At 43.8% G+C, this 21,740-nt stretch overlaps 1 protein-coding gene across 1 annotated transcript in view; it reads left to right on the forward strand.

Annotated features, from left to right (window-relative positions):
• Positions 1–1,186: 1,186 nt before the first annotated feature.
• The window catches only part of tmem145 (transmembrane protein 145), a 44,746-nt gene continuing 24,192 nt past the window's right edge, over positions 1,187–21,740 (forward strand). The window contains exons 1-4 of the mRNA XM_083760993.1: positions 1,187–1,318; positions 17,830–17,904; positions 18,531–18,608; positions 20,502–20,588. Of these exons, the coding sequence (XP_083617119.1) occupies positions 1,208–1,318; positions 17,830–17,904; positions 18,531–18,608; positions 20,502–20,588 (351 nt within the window). The 5' untranslated portion in view covers positions 1,187–1,207. The remainder of the gene's footprint in view (positions 1,319–17,829; positions 17,905–18,530; positions 18,609–20,501; positions 20,589–21,740) is intronic.

A 21,740-nucleotide genomic window follows, 5' to 3' on the forward strand; every position in this document is an offset into this window, starting at 1 on the left:
CGCTGTCCCTCAAATCTGAAATTCTTTAAGGTTAAAAATAGCCCTTCAGTTATGTATTTTTTCCTTGCAGGCAAATATTGGTATCTGTTTCAGCAGTCTTTTTCCTATAAACAGTAAAAATCCTCACTGTTAATTTCACTACACTATACAAATGTGGTGCATTTGGTTCCTATAAGCCAGGTATATACACTAAGACTTCACAGCATAGAGCTATAGCCTATGCTGACCCGCCATCGGCAGGTTTCTATACCCAGTAATGAGTAAGGTATTATTCTGCCAAAACAATAATATACCTTATTACTTTGTAAAACATATAGCACATAATTATTACTCAGGATTTGTTGGCTACCATTTGAAAACATTAAACTTAAAAGATCAAGCGAGATTATTATTCTTCGAAACAATTGGATTCGGTTCTAAAAGAAGCTGACTAAACAGATTGTGTAGTAGGCTATCCATTTTTTGCAGGGGGTAGGGGGGGGGGGGATATATGCCGTTATCTATAAATGCACCATGTCTCTGTCTGTCTGTACGTCCAAGTAACTCGAGAACCGTTCGTCCCACCGACTTCAAATTCGGGCCACGGCCCCATCGGCCCAATGCTAATTTGGCCCTGCCATTCATTGTCAATGTCATATATTGGCATTCATTGTTTGTTAAGACAATGTTTGTGTTTACACAAAGTCACAAACCCTCAAAGCTGGACATAGGAGGGGCTAGCGCCCCTCAATAAGTAACATATTAGTTACTCTCTTGAGTAATATTGCCCAACACTGCCCTTGGCATATATGGCCTAGAGATGGAAAGGGCTTGAGCGTCACTGCAAGCAGAACAGTTCATTGTGACTGTGCAAAGAAAACGGGTGTTTTATTAATGGCTTTGAAGTTTGAATTGATGCCATATTTATTTGATCTGGACATGTCGCAATCTCAAAGCAAGAACGCGCAACATGCCTCCGGCTCCTTCCTCGCGCACCGGTCGAGGAAGAGGAGCGCTAATGGTTGCTGCGCTCGTATCCAATGCGCGCTCCAGTCCTGAGGCAGAGGCTCAACTATTGGGGGCCACATGCACAGTTGCACACGGGAACGCGCGCCGCCTCTGCTTGCATCTCCTCGCCGTGTGGATCGCTGGCTGGACCCTGCGCTGCCGAACAACGGCTGTGGGAGCGCGGACGGGTGCGAGGAGAACCGACGAGCCGCGGAGAAACATGGAGGTTAGGCTTTGCGAGAGACTCCTTTGCTTGGCCGTGCTGTTCAGCGTCCTCTGTGTAGCTCCTGTTCTGGGGAAATACGTCAAAGGCATCGTCAATACGAAAGAGGTAAGGCTTGTTTTCTTTATAGGCAGCACATTACTTGCAATAATATTGCCCTTATATAGACAGTTTACGGGGATATACGGGGTTCTCTGCGTTTTCGCACGCAGGTGTCTGTGTGGTATAGCTGGCTGCTACAGTATAGACTGAGATGGATATTATTACCAAATTAAGCCCCCGCTAAGTTAATTCTGGGATTTGGATCGTTGTCGTTTTTATATGTATAGAATCTGCCGCTGCCGCGCGTTGAAGGCAGCATCATGGCTATGCGTGTCATATGCAGCGCAATTATCTTTCTCCTGTCCAATACATTTGGCATAGCGTGCATTTGACCACATATGTGGTACTTTGCATTTAGCCATAATATTCATGACTCAATCTATTGCAATTCTTTCTTTTTGTATAATAGTTAAAATGCAAATTAGGCCATTTGTGCTTATTAACAGAAACTGAATAGACCCGTCACCCGTTACAGGTGCTTCAGTGTTCTGAAGCGCGCAGCTTTTGGTTTCGAGCAGTCTCTATATATGGCTGCATCCAAGATCAAGTCATTCCTGCATGCTAACATCGGTCAGATCGAGAGATCAGTCACTATAGCTGATCTCTCCTGCCCACATTGTTCGGTTTGACTGTTTTTTTTTATACACTTTTAAGTCAAATATTTGCAAGTGCTCCGGTATTCATAACATGATGCACCAGGATTCAGGTATCCTTATCACTGCTGCCCCGGCGCGCAAGAGTGTTGAAATAAACCGCAGATATTGGGACACTGACACTTTGTGGTTTTCTAGCCTATCTATACACCTCGACGGTTATATAGTTGCTTGCAACATGTGTGCCCAGGCCAGCCTAGCTAGCCTTGTATTCACTCTGAAACCGAATCGGAGGAGAAGAAGGCCTACCTCCTGACAAATGCATCCAAGATTTTGTTGAGGAATATATATTTAATTTAGGCTACAGGTCACGAGTCACGCCACTCACCACACGCCATATACATACAGACAGTAGTATAGCCACGAATGAATCCCACTGTGCATCAGAGAATATCGCTGTTTTGCCTTGTAAGACTATTGGGATATAATGGCTGCAAATACAAGGATAACACGCAGGAGAACGTGTTTGACCTGCCTTTTTGGAAGCATGAAGCATGGTTGTCAACAGGTGTGTTGTGGGTGGGGGGCACTGCATGGTGTGAGCTCAGATAGAAATCCCACTGTTTCTCAACCTCTCCGATTTAAAGTAGCCTACCCTCATTTGATATAAAATTTTTTATAGCAAATGGTACATAATTTAAATGTAACTTTGAGAGTTACAGATGACCTGTGTGGTCCATTAATTTACGTGCAACATGGTAAACCCTGGAACCCCTTCAAGGATGTGACTGTCTGGGGGATGTGACTGTAGGTAAACTAAAGACAAGTGAATGAATAATGCTCTCCACCAACCAGTAGAAGGTTTCCTTGAGCAAGGCAACACTAATTGATCCAGTGGAGCTGCTGCTTCTGGTTCTTGGCAGTTCCCCAGCATTGACGCTGTTCATGTATGCTCAGCAAAACCTCCCCCTGAATACATTAAGACAACATATGACACTTAATGTACTATAACGATCAATAATGTGCCATGTATTCTAATGTCCTGCACCAAAAACATCCATAAACATAACTCTGGCAGCCCTATTTTGGCCATATCCTATCAAAGAGAGAAATTACACATTTGAAAAGTTACAAATAAATAAAAGTGAATTACTGCCGAATGTTTTCCCCAGAATATCAGCTCTCTATCAGTGTAGCTATTGTTGCAGCACTGCCCTCGGGCAAGGCACCAGATCCCCACCTGGCACCTGCTCCAAGTCACACTAGGCTAAACGTGTGTGTGTGTGTGTGTGTGTGTGTGTGTGTGTGTGTGTGTGTGACTCTCTCTCTCTCTTGCCTTCCTCTTATCCCCCAGGTTTTGTGTTAAATAGGTATACATTTGTTTCCGACTAGCCCTTAAAACAAACGAGGCTTATTGTACATGATCATAGATTGAATGAATAAACATTTATACATTCTCAGAACTACTGTCACAGCTGTGAATAGAGGACTCAAAGTCAAGAAGTAAAGTGAATAGTTAGACAAATTGACAAGTAGGTTGCATGTTTTATTGCCCCCTGCAGGGAGTGTTCTTTGTGTTTAGTGAACCAGCTGAAAGAACGATGGAGCACCCTGAGCAAAACTGCCCTGCACGTTTTGTGTGTGTGTGTGTGTGTGTGTGTGTGTGTGCGCGTACATTCTCAGCATGCAAGTCTAACCAGTGGACCAGTTAAACACACAGTCAGTCTTGACTCTTTCCTTTATACTCCTCTGCCCCAAGGTCACCCACTTACTCCCCCTCATCTCTCTCCCTCTCTGACACTGTGTCTCTGTCCCTCTCTATCAATCTCTCTCTTGCAAACACACTTTATCTCCATCTTTTCACCCTGCTCTCCCCATTTCCTTACTCTGGAAGACACACACGTGCAAGCCTCAGTGTTCGTTCTGAAAGGCTAAACTCACTGTAAAACAGCATATCAGCAGCTGCAGTGGAATGGAGGAATGGGGGTCGTGGGAGGGAGGGGTTATGGGGAGGGGGGTTTGGCTAGAGTTTGACATTTGCAAGTATAATGCAGTGGGGATAGGGGGGTGCTCATTGGAACATGCAGAATGGTTGGTGGAACACGACAGTCACACGCAGGCAGGGCTCCATAGAGGTGGTGGAACACGACAGTCACACAGGCAGGGCTCCATAGAGGTAGCCATGGCTAAATTTTGCCAACGGCTGATTCGGTCTGGCTTATTAGCCAGGCTACCATAGAGGCGGCTAGCACAGCAGACCTGTTACTTTATTACTGTAGCTGTTCTTGAGTTATGCTTAAAGATTAATTAGTGTGTCAAATTATGTTATTATCTTTTAACCATGATACAATGTTTAAAAAAACTCATCTGTTATATTTGTGGTAGGTCAAAATAGCCGATTTGCTCGTCTACATATGACGTAAATTTCATCAATTGCATTTAATGTTTGTGTTTCCACAAAAAGACGATTTGTTCAGACACTCATTTTCAAATGTGACAAGAGTTCAGGACAAAAAAGCTGTATATACGACTAGGAGGGGCTAGCGCCCCTCAAAAAAAAAGCCATGCAGACGCATGCTTCCCAAACCTTTCAGCTCAAGACCCAAAGGAGAAATTAGATGTTTGCCCGGGACCCAAATTAGTGAAAATAGCAGATATACAAGCTTGTAGATCAGCTAATTTGACTACATCCCAAAACATTATGGTAATCATTTTCTAACGCTAACGTTCCAGCTAATCTGCCAGCTACGTACCCCGCCCGAACCATATATGAAGTGGTTCAGCAGAACATCATGTTTTAACATTAGTCCGGTTACTAGACAACGCCTCCGTCACCCCCAGCACCAGGATCTTTGCACCTCCAGTCAAACTGAGATTTCCAATGCCTCATTTCTCTGCAACTACGAGCGCTGTCCATGTTTTTTCTGATGCATCCGAGATTAGGATGTCATTTGTCTTGCATCGCTCCCGACATGTTAACGTTTCTGGCGAAAGATAAACAGTGTGAGCTAACGCTAATAATAGCCAATCGTTACAATGATGTTCTCAATGCCGGTGACGTGGAAAGGAATCTACCCGAAAACACAGAAAATGCCTGGCATACTGGCGCAGTACCTTCTGGCCAATAATATGAAACACAAAATAAAGGGACCCATAAAAATGTGTCCGTGACCCTCAAATGGATCCTGACCCACTGTTTGGGAAACGGTGGCGTAGACCAGCAATTCTCAACCTGTAGGTTAGAGTTCACTGATCCAAGCCGGAACACGATTGGATCGATTGATCATTCATTAAAATAAACATGCTTTGATCGGCTGTCGTGTTAAGCGGTCAAGTGTGTGGGCCACGAACGCTTCGATATTTTGAAGTGGGCCCTGATCCCGAAAAGGTTGGGAACCGCTTATTTAGACCAATAATAAATAACAAGAAAGAGCTTTTTAAAAGGAATAATAGTATTGCTTTTCTCCCCAAATATGTTTGTGAAATAAATAATATATTTGGTCAGGTTAAACATTATTGTTTTGTTTACTTCTGTAAGAAGACAGCAGCCATTGCCCATGTTGCTTCCATTTGTGTGGTACTTTAGTCCCCAAAAGAGATGCTTGGAGGCAGGCCCTGCATTTCAATGATACAAGCTGCATACGTGCTGCCTCATGGATGTGACATGGATGTCAGGGAATCCAGTACAGGAGCTGTCGTCTGTGTATTATATAGTCTAATGTCTGAATGCAATGTCGCAGTAATGTTAGTCCATTTGTCCATGTGCTTTAGACTTAACTCTGTTAACTGTTGGATATAATGGTGTTTTGTGTTGGGCACGGCTGTCGGCTGTCATGTCACCAGATGGTGGTTGAACCTCATACAGTGCACTGTTAGCGAGCAACAACTATTGTGGTGCCCTTGAGCAACGTACTTCAACCACATAACAGCTCCATTCACAGCGGAGCCAAATGTAGTCTGTGTTTGTATTGGGCATTTCAAAAGGCCCTTGAACGGTGACCCCACCACCCCATTCATTCTCTTGACTCTTGAAGAGTGTTTATCTCTTGCATGATTATCCCCAACTGCTACCACTAAAACTATTGCAAATACACGCCGCGTGTGTGTGTGTGTGTGTGTGTGTGTGTGTTTTAACTCACAGCCGTGTTTGAGAGTTTCCGTTCATGCTGCTTGTGCTAGTGAGGGCCTGCAAGGGCTATGTACTCGAATATGAAAGTGATAGAGGTTGGGCGACAGAAATAAATGGTGCATTTATATAGCGCCTTTATCCAAGGCGCTTTACAGAGATTGTGCATTACATTCACCCATTCATACACCGATGGCAGCGGAAACCATGCAAGGCACCAACTAGCACATCGGGAGCAATTAGGGGTTCAGTGTCTTGCTCAAGGACACTTCGACAGTAACTCTGGGGGAGCCCGGGTTCGAACTGGCAACCTTACAGTTACCATCCAGGCACTCTACCCCTGAGCCACCGCCGCTCGCAGAAAGATAGAACTTTACTGTGTGTGTGTGTGTGTGTGTGTGTGTGTGTGTGTGTGTGTGTGTGTGTGTGTGTGTGTGTGTGTGTGTGTGTGTGTGTGTGTGTGTGTGTGTGTGTGTGTGTGTGTGTGTGTGTGTGTGTGTGTGTGTGTGTGTGTGTGTGTGTGTGTGTGTTGGGGCGTGCATGTGTTTATGTCGCAGCGTTGTGTAACCCTGACTAATGAATCATTGAGAAGCACAGCGGTCCAGGGGTGACTCGACTAACTGATTGGTAATTAATTGTTAATGAGCCTTAGCAAGCAAACAGGGATCTGGAGAGACAGGAGGAATAGACGGCAAGACAGTGAGATGAAAGGACAGAGAGAGCAAGAGTGGGTGAAGGAGAGAGAGACTGCTGTAGTGACCGTATACTGCGTCGAGGCATAGCGATTGATTAATGGGGTGTCCGCACACACACACACACACACACACACACACACACACACACACACACACACACACACACACACACACACACACAGAGGTGAATGACTCTGCATCACAATGCAGTAGCCAAGGGGTATATAAAAGAAAATTAAGGTAGACACCCCATCCACCGTTCTTGTCCCCTGGGGCACACACACACACGGAAAATGGATAATCTTAAACATAGTACATAAATGCATAAACAAACACACACACACACACACACACACACACACACACACACACACACACACACACACACTCACTATGCTTCTGGGATACATTGACTGACTTGTGTTTGTGTTTGACTTTGGTTTGTTATTGTCCGTGTAGTATCATGTGAGATACAGTACGCTAGGTGTGTTATCGTGGCCTGTTAGTCTCAGTACTGGTATGATATGGAATAGGCTGCCCCGTGGTTCGACCTCCCGTTAGTTCCACCATGCAAACATGCATTAAGGTTGGCGAACATGCGCTAAGGTTGGCGAACATGCGTTAAGGTTGGCGAACATGCATTAAGGTTGGCGAACATACGTTAAGGTTGGCGAACATGCGTTAAGGTTGGCGAACATGCATTAAGGTTGGCGAACCTGCGTTAAGGTTGGCGAACATGCGTTAATGTTGGCGAACATGCGTTAAGGTTGGCGAACATGCGTTAATGTTGGTGAACATGCGTTAAGGTTGGCGAACATGCGTTAAGGTTGGCGAACATGCGTTAAGGTTGGCGAACATGCGTTAAGGTTGGCGAACATGCATTAAGGTTGGCGAACATGCGCTGCTTCCGTGCTTGCATGTTTAGGTTAGGGTTAGAGATAGGGTTAGTAAGTTTAGTAATGGTCGAACTAACGGGAGGTCGAACCAATGCCATGCCACCCTGTCCTTTCCTTGTTAGACCCAGTATCATGTGGGATATAGCTCCGTTATCCTAGCCCTGTTATTCCATAGTGTACTGGTATCATGTGGGATATAGCTCCGTTATCCTAGTCCTGTTAGTCCATAGTGTACTGGTATCATGTGGGATAGCTCCGTTATCCTAGTCCTGTTAGTCCATAGTGTACTGGTATCATGTGGGATATAGCTCCGTTATCCTAGCCCTGTTAGTCCATAGTGTACTGGTATCATGTAGGATAGCTCTGTTATCCTAGTCCTGTTAGTCCATAGTGTACTGGTATCATGTAGGATAGCTCTGTTATCCTAGTCCTGTTAGTCCATAGTGTACTGGTATCATGTAGGATAGCTCTGTTATCCTATAGCCTTGTAGTCCCAGTACCATGTGGGATACCTGTGTGCTATCCTATGCCTTTTTGTCGTCCCAGTGGCCTCGGCTAAGCCTCGACTAATGAGACCAGTGACCTCGGCTAAGTCTTGGCTAATGAGACCAGTGACCTCCAAGCTGGATATTGCCTGGATGTACAGTATGTGACATCTTAATGAGGAAATATTCTCCCACTTGGCAAAGGCAGAGAAGTGTCTTCACCACCTGCCGAGCACAGTGCATGTTTTAATTTAAAATAAGTGTGTGTGTGTTTGTGGGCGTGCATGCATGTGTGCACGCGCATGTTGTGTGCATTGCACACACGCACGCACACACACACACACACACACACACACACACACACACACACACACACACACACACACACACACACACACACACACACACACACATTGTAGCAGTTGATTAGATTATGCCATGTCATGCATGCTAACATTTCGGCATTTCGGTTTACTAATGTGCAGAGCAAACCTGTCACAATTGACATCTTACATAATCACCTGATCGTACTTATTTGACATAATCTGAATAATTTCCCATAATTGTCATAATTGTTTCCATGTTGAAAAATCGTATACATATACATGGTTGTTGTGACGAGTTGTGAACTTGCAGATGGACGTTTTACGCTATACTTTTAATACATTTTGAACATGTCAGTCATTTCTTTGTGTATTTAAGTTATTTGTCATACGTTCCCTCTACCCTTGTTCAATTTTTTTTTCCAAAGCTTAAAAGGCAAACCGAAGCGTAGTTCTTGTAAATGTATATGTTCCAATGTACAGTGCCAAAATCACAATTAAATTGTTAATTGTTAAACGTAAAATATCATGATCGTCTCGCCTATGCACGAGTTGCCCTGGGTGTTTTTGTGTGTCCAAGTGGAAGGAATCGGCTCATAGAGCCCAATTAGTCGCTCTGAAAGCCACTTGGTCAGCCCGCACTGTGAAGACTGCGTTATTGTGAAGGTAAATTGAAGGAAGGATGCAGGGAGGCAGCGTCGGAATCAAAGTGCTTGTGTGTATTGTGAATAAATGGCCGGGCCTTTTGATGTTTCTATGGCAGCTGCAAACGAAGGCATGCAGTGGTTGCTATGACAATGATAGGGGGAATTGTGTGTGTGTGTGTGTGTGTGTGTGTGTGTGTGAGACATGTGTGCGTGCGTGCAGCCATCTGTAGGGGTGTGTGTTCGTTTTTTCGGACCAACTGGGCATGGCGTGGAGTGTGTGTGTGTCCATCCGCATGCACTCCTGCGGGAGAACCTGTGCACGTGCATGAGTGTGTGCACTCACTTTCAACAAGGGGTTCTTTCACAGTCCCTCCCAGTCCCTGGTCATTCAAGTGATATATATCCCCCCTTCCACCTCTATCCCTCCTTCAATCGTGTTCTCTCTCTCTCTCTCTCTCTCTCTCTCTCTCTCTCTCTCTCTCTCCGGGGACGTTCCGGCCATGGGTCAGTGCCTCTCACAGTGCACTTTACAGCGCCGGTCCCGTTACCATGCCGATGGCCTAAAGCGTCACCCGTGGCCACTGAGCCGAGAGGCGGGCCAGACGATGGGAGGGGCTGGGAGTGGGGACCCGCGGTTCGTCTTTTATGGAATTCGGTGGAGTTTGAGTTGAATTATAGCACACCAGAGCCAAAGCCAAGCTTGGCGGAGGCTGAAATATGGCTGCAGTTTTGTGCTTGCAGTGATGTACGGCACTGTCAGCTGTGGCAGCAGTGCCGGCATAATGCTCCGGTGCTCCGGTCACACTTTATTCCCCAGCAAAGAAATGACTGCGCTGGTTTATGTAGAGAGAACACCGGGGGAATGGTAATTACTGTGTAATGCTGCCTGGAGGGATTTGATGTTTTCCTTTTTCTTTCTTTTTTTCTCGTTTTGGTGAAAGATCAAAAGTCAAAAACAGCCAAGCCAGAGGGCAGCTTTAATGAACACATGGGTTCTGTTTGAGAGCCTTGGAAGAACGTGCAAACGGCTCTCTGGTGTGTGGTTTGACTGGAAGTGGAAACAATACTGTTGGAGAGAGGACATGAATGGCTGTTGGATCCAGTTTTTTAAGACGCTTTTTAATTTGAAGGACCGACAGTTTGATATGTAGCGTTTTAGGCCTATCACAAATTGATACGATTTTTGGGACCCCAGTCTGCACAGTAAAATCCTGTGTGTAACAGACGTCCATTTGTTTACTAAATACCAGTAAGACCCTTGAGGGCGAGATCGCGTGCACACATCCACCTGGGTGACGTGCCGGCAGACTGCTGGGCGAGCGCTGTCGCTTTGGGATGGGGCGTCAGATCAACATACAGTATGTAATGAATTCTGTACTGGCCATATATGGAGCGTGTCTTGAGTGTACAGGGTTTGATGAGGTCAGATCAACATATGGAATGTCAGAACAGGTCAGCTCCATATATGGAGATCTAAGGGTGGCAGCGGGGGCAGTGTCTTGAGTGCACAGGGTTTGATGAGGGCACAGGTAGGGCCGGGCCTTCATTTTCGTGTCTGTTGAGAACTCTAGTTTTCCATATATGGAGATCTAAGGGTTTGAGATCAGATGTAGAGTTGCTGGCCGGCTCCATATATCATGCAGATTAAGGTGATGCTCCAGTCTTCTCCATGTATGGCTATCCAGGGTCATTGTCGTGATCTTCATATATGGAGATGGCCATATGTGGAGCGTGTCACGAGGGCAGATCAAAGGGGAGTGGATGGGGACGTGGCGGCAGGGTCAGTGCTTTTTTTGTCAACAGTTAAAATAGGGGGCAACCACACCATAAACATCTTTCTCCTGCAAATATACACACATTGTTAAAGGTTTATCCCAGTGCATGTCAGCTGGCATCATGATCAAGGGCATTCGGGAGCTTTGTCCCGATTGAGGGGCCACGACCTTGAGAGGCTACAGCCTGCAGTACGTATTACGCTGTGTAGACTGAGAGGCTACAGCCTGCAGTACGTATTACGCTGTGTAGACTGAGAGGCTACAGCCTGCAGTACGTATTACGCTGTGTAGACTGAGAGGCTACAGCCTGCAGTACGTATTACTGCTGTGTAGACTGAGAGGCTACAGCCTGCAGTACGTATTACGCTGTGTAGACTGAGAGGCTACAGCCTGCAGTACGTATTACTGCTGTGTAGACTGAGAGGCTACAGCCTGCAGTACGTATTACTGCTGTGTAGACTGAGAGGCTACAGCCTGCAGTACGTATTACTGCTGTGTAGACTGAGAGGCTACAGCCTGCAGTACGTATTACGCTGTGTAGACTGAGAGGCTACAGCCTGCAGTACGTATTACGCTGTGTAGACTGAGAGGCTACAGCCTGCAGTACGTATTACGCTGTGTAGACTGAGAGGCTACAGCCTGCAGTACGTATTACGCTGTGTAGACTGAGAGGCTACAGCCTGCAGTACGTATTACGCTGTGTAGACTGAGAGGCTACAGCCTGCAGTACGTATTACGCTGTGTAGACTGAGAGGCTACAGCCTGCAGTACGTATTACTGCTGTGTAGACTGAGAGGCTACAGCCTGCAGTACGTATTACGCTGTGTAGACTGCATCCTAAGGGCTCACTCACACATGGAAATGAATGTCATGGGGGGAGCGCAGCTTCAATTTATTTTCTATGGAGGTTTGTCTCATGGCCCACACATAATGAACAAGCAGTACTCAATCATTCTCAAACAGTGAAGAGTAACCTCTATTTAGAAGAGCAATAACAACACAAAAAAGAAAAACTATTTGTGGTTTCTATGTCGGCTAGAGACCTTGGCTCTCTTGGCCTCCACATTAAGTGTGGCACACTCACTGTACCACTCCAAGGTTGCTCAGTCTTTCACTGGTCATGGTGGTGCGCAAGTGATTTTTGATTAATTTCTATTTAATAAAGCAGCTGTTCTTTGTGAATTGTGGGGGTAGGCTGCACATCATATTTTTGTGTGAACACAAACATGATTTGATTGGCTGATCACCCCATAGCGATGATTTGATTGGCTGAGAAAAGTACAACAGTGAAGGTGCCAAAAGTGATTGGTCGGAATGACATTCGTGATGATTTGATTGGCTGAGCATGGAATGTGATGTACTGTATGATGTATGATGATAAGAGTGTGATTGTTCAAGGTTCAAGGTTCAAGGTTGTCTTTATTTGTCTCCCTTGGGAGAAATTTGTCTTGGAGACAGAGTCACAATAACAGACACGTTCACATACGAAAAGGAAAAACACCATGAAACACCCACATACACAAAACAGAGATTTTGCACATATTTGATGAGTGTGATTATTTTATATATCATCACTATTGACAATTAAGAATGAACAAATTACAAATATCTACAGCTACAGTTGTCTTGCCTTTAAGGCAATTCTAAGCAATGTTGGTATTTCTGTACGCTTTAGAAAAGCCTGCAACTACTTTATTGTCATCCTGTGTACATTTTATTTTGAAGAACTCAGTTTATAATGAGAGTCACTTCCTGTGAGCACCATCTTTGATGCAGCAGTGCAGAGAGTGAACACACACTGTTCAGAGCTGTAGCCTAAGCCTAAGAAAAGAAAACATCTACCAACTTGGAAGCCTTTGAGAGGCAATCCTGTAAGTTGCAGTTGATGTTAGATATGCTAACTTTCTGTACAATTTTGTGGTATTTTGTTATGTTTATTTTGTATTTGGGAACGTTTTTGACAATGTTTACTGTTGTCTGCAGAACCTAGCCTAGCCTAGCCTCAGCTGTATGTCATCCTACTAATCATCACTGATGAGTGTATGTGGTTTAGCTAGTGTGTGTGATTGTTAATTACCTGGGTTTATTTAGTTGTGCAATTATTGGAATGCTGTCAATTAAGAACAACTCTGAATGTATTGTTTTATTATTTTTGCAGTTTTCACCGCTTTGTCATGAAGTAAACAGTCAATTCCACCTTCGACTCTGTCTTCATTGGCTGCGGTTTATCTTGATGTTAAGTGGCAGTCCCATACACTGCCATAGAACATTACAACAGTATTAGAATAGCTGATAGAGTTGAAACCACAGAATAGACTTTTTCCACAAACATGTCAGTTTGTAACTTGTTTACCACAAACAGGCACCATACAGGTATAGATCCCATTTAATATTGTAACATCTGCTACAGCAACATGCATGCACGCGCGCGTGTGCACACACACACACACACACACACACACACACACACACACACACACACACACACAGAGACACACAGACACTCACACACTCAGCGCTGCTCCTTCAGCTCTCATCATGCAGGTCTGTTCAAGTTTTTTCTATGGTTTTAGCTTGCTAAAGATTGAGGTTTTTATTGACAAATTTGAGACTGCGGTTTGTTCCCAGCTCGGTGCGAATCATTACATCAGTATCTATCTAAATAACATTTTATAAAGAATATAACCCACTTGTATTATTATACTTATGCCTCTTGGGGTAAAACAAAAAACTAACCACATTCAATATCTCTAAGCATAGGTTATCGTGGACTGTTTACCACTATTGCTACACTGTAAAATACAAATTGTTAATACAGATACACTCTGAGGGCTGTATTTTGCGTGTCTTAAATACCAGGTCTTATTCCCTAACTTGAGTAAACTAAAGACCTGGAGGCGTGATCAATGCTCTTTGGTCACTCAGAATAGCCAAATGGCATTGATCACGCCTCCAGGTCTTTAGTTTAGGGAATAAGACCTGGTACTTAAGACATACAATACTAAAGACAATACAGCCCTGAGAGTCTATGAATGGACCCTTAAGGGATTTAACTGTGTACTTTGCTCGATTATGTTGTACAGAAAGCAATTTCCACCAAACCTACTGTAGGGCAGATAAATACTTAGGCCTATGTAAAGCCCCCAGGTGATCTTAAAAGTGGTTCTGTAGATGCATCCCTGAGATATGATGTTGGTTTTATTTCAAGGACAAAGAACAGCGGCTGAATGGAAAAGGTCCAAGATTTAGCTCAAAGAATGTTTTTTCACAAACCCATATTTGTAGCACCAGGGCTGTGTCAGCCATTATTATGGTTTTATAGACCATTATGCAGGACACCGTTTTATGACACTGATAGAGAGGTTGGAAACATGGTGCCAAAGCAGTGGTGTTATTTCTGAATATACTGTACTTACTAGTTTGCTTCGTGCACAGGTTGGTAGGGATAGCCTGCTTTATTATCTGTATTGTATGATGTTTTGACTACTGTACTGTACAGTATATCTGTATTGTATTATGTTTCTTGATGTATGGCGGTCTTGGCGGACTGTCCTCATGTGGTTGAGAGACTGGAATGTTCATTATGTTCTGGTCATTATGATTGTGTCTTTACCTCAGGCTTTTCATTCATTAGGTAACTGAAAGTCCTCTCTATTGAAGACTGTGATTGTGCATTCTTGATCATTATTACGTTGCTTATGCCTAACCGATTTGAATCAAGGTTTGTCAAAGTATTAAAAGGGTAGAATACATTTGCAAACATTTAATTATGTATTAACTTTAAATTAGTGATTCATAAAAGGGGTTGAAAACCTTTGCCAGCGAGTCTCATTCTCGTTCATTAGTAGCTCAAGGATGAGCGCCCCATAATGTCTGAGACTGTAAAACAGACAAGAGAAGTAGTCATGAAAATACAAATTAGAAAGATGATTAAACACAAGAGGGAATACCGACACCGACATTTCCGTGGGTAGCAGACAGAGACACAGAGTGACTGAGAGTGTTAGTCGTGCAAAATCAAATATCACAATTTCTTTCTCCAAATATCTTGATATAAATATTATGAAGATAATATTGTGACATTAACATTTTGAATTGTGACATTATATATTTTAGTTTTAAATGAAAAAATAACAAGGAATTAGGGCTGGGCAACATCAATATTACTGTATATTAATTATAGCCTGTGATAACACCACCAGAATGTATAAGGAACTAATGTAACTAACTTTACTGTGCACTCAATGAAGCACTCATCAAACTGTCTGTCCATCCGCCTGTAAGACGCCAGTAAGAAACCTTTATTAGTTGGTGTAGTTGAGACAATGGCATAGTTAGATCATCCCTCTTATGTCACATTCTGCCTCTTATCCAGCCCTGGGTGTGGGTGTGTGCGTGTTGCGTTCTGCCGGAGGTGCACACGGCCAAGGTCAAATGCTTGGCTACGGTGTGTAGTACCAGCATTCAAATCCGAGGGGGGTAAAAAATGTCTGGCCTTCTTTGGCCCTTGGTCGTGGAACGACCTACAGTCCAGACTAAAATTGTCTTTGAAAGTTCCCTTGAGAAGTTTCAAAAGGATCATCTTAGATGTACAGTCCAGCATCTGCACATGTTTGGATATGTACAAAGCCTATGTTCATGCCTATATATTTATTATTTCGGTTTAGATTGTGTATATTGTGTATTTTGCCCTGCTACTAAAATATTAGGACTTTGGTGATTTGTTGTATTTATTTCATAGGTACTTTGAGGTGTATTATGGATGTTTTATTTGCTCTTCCAAAATGTGACATTTACGATGTGGTATTGAAGTGTAATTTTATTTATGCCTCTTGGCCAGTTCGCACTTGTAAAAGAGACGCAGTCTCAATGTGTTTTTACTGGTTACATAAAGGTTTAATAAAAACAAAATATATCTTTGGTTGTATGGATCTCTACAGTACGTATAAATACGTGTATTCTTCTGACTGATAGCCTACTGCTGCCGATGCCGCAGTGTCTTATGTAAGCCCAGTGAACTATGCCATCAGCACTATTATCTACTATCATGCTGCCAAGCTTATGGGCTGAATAATATTAAGAGTAGGACAAGTCCCTTTGTGCCCCTCCCCCTTCCCTTACTTATGGCCCATCACCAGTGTTGCCAACTCTTGTGAGAGAAATTAGCCAACCCGCCTCCAAAAACAAGCCCAAAACAAACCAACTCTTGGCGAGAGAAATAAGCCAAAACAAGCCCAATAATATCGCCATATAATACTAATAACTAAATATTTGATAGATTTATCATTATAAATTCTATGTATGGAATGTTTTGGTCATTTATTATACTATTCCACACATAGTTGAGACACCAGACCGATTCTGTCACTCAATGTGATTCATACTCCCCCCAAACCTATGGGTATTTATAGTATACACTGACACGAAAACGCGTATTCTGGGCGGAGTCACTACCCCCAGGGTAAGTTGTGATTTGCTCTCGTTCACTGCAATGCAATTTGCGGCATTTCCAAAACAATATTGCGCAGAGTAGCGATTATCAAACGTATTTGCAATGCCATACGTTGAAAGATCTGTTGCCCGTGTACAAGGCACGTTAACTCCGCAAGTTAGATATTATCGGCATAGATGTTTGTCCGTATGTGATTAAGGATTGGAAAAAGTTGCATTGGCAGCCATAGAAAATTCTGCCCAGGGTAAAAAACCGGATGTGACGTTTTTGGGCGTTCCTGTCTTGTTTCGTGTCAGTGTATATACATCAAAGAAATGTTGGCTTGTTTGATATTCAAAACAAGCCACCAAATTTTTAAAACAAGGCCAAAAAACCGCAACCCGCGACTCTGGAAAAAAACGCAACTCTGGAAAAACAACAAGCCAACTTTGGAGGGAAACAAGCGGACTTGGCAACCTTGCCCATCACTACTTTACTATACCACCTATATACAGTAGACTGAGTAGAGTAGGTGCCAATATAAAGGGGCTGTTGTGATTGAATGGAAGGTCTGCATTCTGTGCCGAAATTTGAAGAATAGTGACCGCAAAATTGAGGGAGGTTGACCTAGGCCAGCCTCCCCTCTTCCCCTCCCTCTCTACCATAAAGCAAGTGGAATTCTGACTATGAATGTAGAAACGATAATGACTATTCAATTCAATACTGTAGCTGCCCCCTCTCCTCCCTGCATGTTCCTTCTGTCCTGTACTGTCTTGTACGGTTTAGTTGGTAGAGCATGGCACCATAGAGCTCCTCTTCTCCCTTACACTGAATGTTTTCTCTCTCTCTCTCTCTCTCTCTCTCTCTCTCCCCTTCTCCCCTTCTCCCCCAACCCTTACGGCAGCATCATCAGAATCTCAGTCGTTTCCAGGTGCGAACCTGTAACACCTGTAGTCTCGGAAGCCAGACTGTTGCCTCCCGAAATTGTCGAATGCTTCCGTCACACAGTCTGGAGTACGGATTGATTGATTGATTTAATACTATATTTAGGCTACATTTTGCAAAAAGTACAGCGGTACAGTTATACATTAATGCTAAAAGGATATCTCACAAAAATTGTTTCCATTGTGGTTCTGTGTATTCAATTCACCGCATAGCAATCGGAGATGGTGGTATAGTTAGCCGGTCTGACCCCTGAGCCACTGGCGGCCCATGTGTTGGCTTTATTCCACCCCAACACACACACACACACACACACACACACACACTCTTTCCGAGTGTCTACTCACCTCTCCCACCTGGCATTCGAGGGGGTTGTCAGGTGTCACAGCTATAGCGCAGCACCCACGCCCGCTGCCAAAAACCCTTGAGCATGGCATTGAAGCTGCACTTGAATGTCATTATCTCGCCTCTCTGAGGACGTGTTAAAGCTTCTATATTATGCATGCCATGTGTGAGTAGGATGTGCGAAAAAGTCAAACTTCCAATAAATGCCTCTCTCATCATCGTGCCATTCCTCTCTCCTCTCTTTTCCATGTGATTACAGGACTGGTTGTTTCTCACGCGCTTCTGCTTTCTCACCGACTTTGGGAGACTTGACTTCCGGTTCCGCTATCCGAAGGTAGGGCGACTTATTGTGTATGAGAGTGCATTTGTGTTTTTCATTGTGAAATAACTTCTGTATTCAAATAAAGCATTTAAGATGAGTATGGCCGCGTGTGTGAGAGAGAATGCACGTCACTTTGTTTTTTTTGCCACTCTTCTGTCTACTATATCACAGAAATCATAAATATTTTAGAGATCTTCTTTCATGACTTCTGCCATTTTCTCTCTGTTCCACTTTACTCAGTTTGCCTCTCCTTCTCCCCTCCCTTTTCTGCTAAATTGACGATATCGCTCTTCCCTTTTCCTCCGGCTGTTCCTGTCTGCCACACTCTACCTCTCAACTTGTCCTCTTTTCCTTTCCTCTCCTACATTGTCCTCCCTTTTCTCTAGCCTTCTATTCCTGTTTTGCTCTTTCATCCTGCTGTCCTGTTAGCCTGCGGACTTTGAACCAGATTGTGTCGTATATAAATCTCACGCCTTCTCACTCTCCTCCCCTATCTCCCCCATGCACCCTCTTCTCTCTCTTTCTCCTGGCTCTCTCTCAATCTCTCTCTTCCTCTCCCTCTGCTCTTTTAATATCTCTCTCTCTCTCTCTCTCTCTCTCTCTCTCTCTCTCTCTCTCTCTCTCTCTCTCCTACTCAGTCTCGATGCTGTCAGAACATCCTGCTCTACTTTGACGACAGCACACAGTGGCCAGCTGTGTACAAGAGGCATGAGAAGGTGAGACGCTGATATCCCTTGTGTCTCGTATGGGCTGCGAGGAAAACGAGCTCTGCATTAAAGGGAGCACCACTACAGGTTGAAATATCTCCATATTTTTCTTTATGCCAAGCCACTATTTGAGAAAAGGTTCTATAGCGGGTTCTGAGGCAAAGTACAAAGACACCCCACATGCCCCCTTCCAAAAACACAGCCTAATAACAGCATGGTTTCCCAGTGCAATCTGTATAGCTATGGATAGCAAGTTGCTAGGTGTGCAGTTTGAGAACAAAGTAGAAATGATATTAAGCTAACATGAGCTTAGCAGTGATAGCTGAGCTGGTGTAGCAGCAGCATGCTGAATAGAGATATATTTTGAACAATGCCAATGGGAGATTTAGCCTACATCTTAAAACATTAAGTGAAAACATTGCTTCAGCTTATTGAAGTGGGAGAATTGCTTTTTACATGAGTAGCCTGTTACATTAGCTACAGTGATATAGAATCTTGAACACAGCCTACCGATCAGTGATTAGTGATTACCAATGATGAGCTAAGATCCTAATGCAAGTTTTATGTGGTAATGTTGCTGAGCTGTGATTGATGTAGCCGCATGCGCTGAGCTGTGTAGTTTGCGGGGATGCCCTATTTTCCTGGGATATATCTTGAACAATATGCCTCCATAATATGACCAATGAGCTAAGAGGTACTAATATATGAGCATTAATTGTGTGCTAATGTTACTGAGCTGTGATTAGCCTGTGATTGGCCATATTACATACAGAGTACACAGACCCAACGCTCTTCTACACAGCTGGCCTCTTTCCGTGCCACGCCGTTAAAAGAAAAACCTAGTGACCTTGGCGCGTGGTCGAGACCGTAGAAGATCCATCAAATAATTATCTTTCCAAGTCCAGGCTTAGTGTTATTTCTTTTAGAACTCTTAGCAATGACTTGTTCCGGACTATAAGGGTAAAATCCAGGGAGTTTTAAACGGAATGATCTTCCCTGTAGGGCACACAGCTTTCTGTTCATTCATTCTCACTCTTATGACATGTCATCAGTCTTAGTCTATGACACTGTATTCAGGTCAGGACACAAACCTTTCATGCCACAAGGGCTGTTGAATCAAGTTCCCGTCACTATTTGACTTGTCAAGAAATCAATCAAATCGGATAGAATTTAACAGAATAGGTCCACTAAATTATGCTGGGTATTGGCCAACGAGTGTTTGGCTGGTGTTTGTTTTCTACTCTCTAGCTCATAAATAATGTAAAATATTAGGCCTATGCCATGCCACGTCAAAATGCCATTTAATCAAAGCAGACCTTCAGTTTCTGCCACTTAACTACTCTTGAGATGTCCTTAATTAAAGCACTATAAATTATTTATACACAGGATGTGTAACTTGTGATCCCTTGTGTCTATTAAACCATGTTGACATAGACAAATTGCTTGGATGTTCGTGGGAATATGAGGGGGGGGGGGGTTGCCTAACAGCATGTTTCATTGAGGTGTTTCCAGGTACATATTGCATAACAGACTACCTAAAACAGTTGTTCTCAAAGATTTTCATTTCAAGGACCGCCAAATTGGTGTGTAAACTGTCTATTTGTCCATGGACCCTCCCCGTCTAAAAATAAATTGTGGCAGGCAAGATGTGCGTTGTTTCAAAAATATATATAAAGAAAATGAATCCAAGATGAGCTTGCAGATCGGCTATTTTCCAATGTATAGGGTTAAAGTGGTTAAACGTTTATGCTATTATTAACTACATTTGCTGGGGACCCCCTGGAACCTGCTCAAGGACCCCTGGGGGTCATGCCGGACCCGAAACACTGACCTAAAGAATAGCCACGTCTGAACACGGTGACGTGTTTTCTCTGTGCTTTCCTCCTATCTGCTCGTGTACAGAACTGCTACCAGAAGGAGGCCGTTCTCAGGCCTGAGAACAACCAGGTCATCAACCTCACCACACACTACACCTGGTCAGGCTGTGTGGTAAGAACGCACGCACGCACGCACGCACGCACGCACGCACGCACGCACACACAGACACACGCACAGACACACGCACAGACACATGCACAGACACATGCACAGACCCACATACATGTACAGTACCATGCACCATTTAATTGGCTTTTAAAATCACACCCATTGTAATTGGTAAGTGGTTAATGTACTTGCTGCATTATTAAAGCGGTTAATATCTTGTTTAACACACATGGACAGGATAGATAATTGAATCACCTTTAACAAGTAATTGCATGGTCCACGTAACTACCATTGAGACATGACTGTTTTGTTGGGTACACACACACACACGTCACACACACACACACGCACACGCACACGCACACGCACACGCACACGCGCACACACACACACACACACACACACACACACACACACACACACACAGGAAGACCTTTGTTAGTGCAGTGGGGTAAATTCTGAGTAGTCTGAGCAGCTCAAACTGGTTTGAGCTGCTCAGACGGAGGTTTAGGGGGAGCAGTTAGGTTAGGAGTTAAGTGTCTTTCTCAGGGACACTTCCGACACGTATAGACCGAGGCCAGGAGGGGAAGTGGTGATCTTATATGGCCTCTGACTGTATGCCCACTAAGATAAGGCCTCCTAAACTTTGGGTGGAGCTGTGTGAAATATGGTAAGAGTGTGCCACTTGATGAAATTGGAAGAGATCTAGGTCTAATGAAATTGGTCATAATATACAGTACATTTCTGAAAACCTGCACTTTGTTAATGTGACAGTTTTGTATTAAAAAGAGTTATATTCATAGAAGAGTGCATGGGCATCACACAGTATTTCACAAGGTGCTCGGTAGCAATAGTACAAGGTAGCTCCGGTCCGTAGCTCTAATGCCGTTTTATTTTAGAGCTATATTACCGAAATAAAGAAAATACAAACAAATGCTACTCACCAATACAAAGGCGGGTTGTGTCATTAGAAAGCTTACTTTCCTTAGTGGAAGCACTCTGAGCCCACCACCACACGTACTGTATAAAAGGCACTTTTTGGCCAGTGGAGGAAAAATATTCTCTATGAAGGTTTTGTCTTGGCAATATCGGGCTAAAGAGTACGGTAACTAAAAATATTTTTTTCCCGGTGGAAAACGAATCCCGAATGTGGTT

Source organism: Protomyctophum parallelum (assembly GCF_964188405.1).
Source record: "Protomyctophum parallelum genome assembly, chromosome: 3".
NCBI lineage: Eukaryota > Metazoa > Chordata > Actinopteri > Myctophiformes > Myctophidae > Protomyctophum > Protomyctophum parallelum.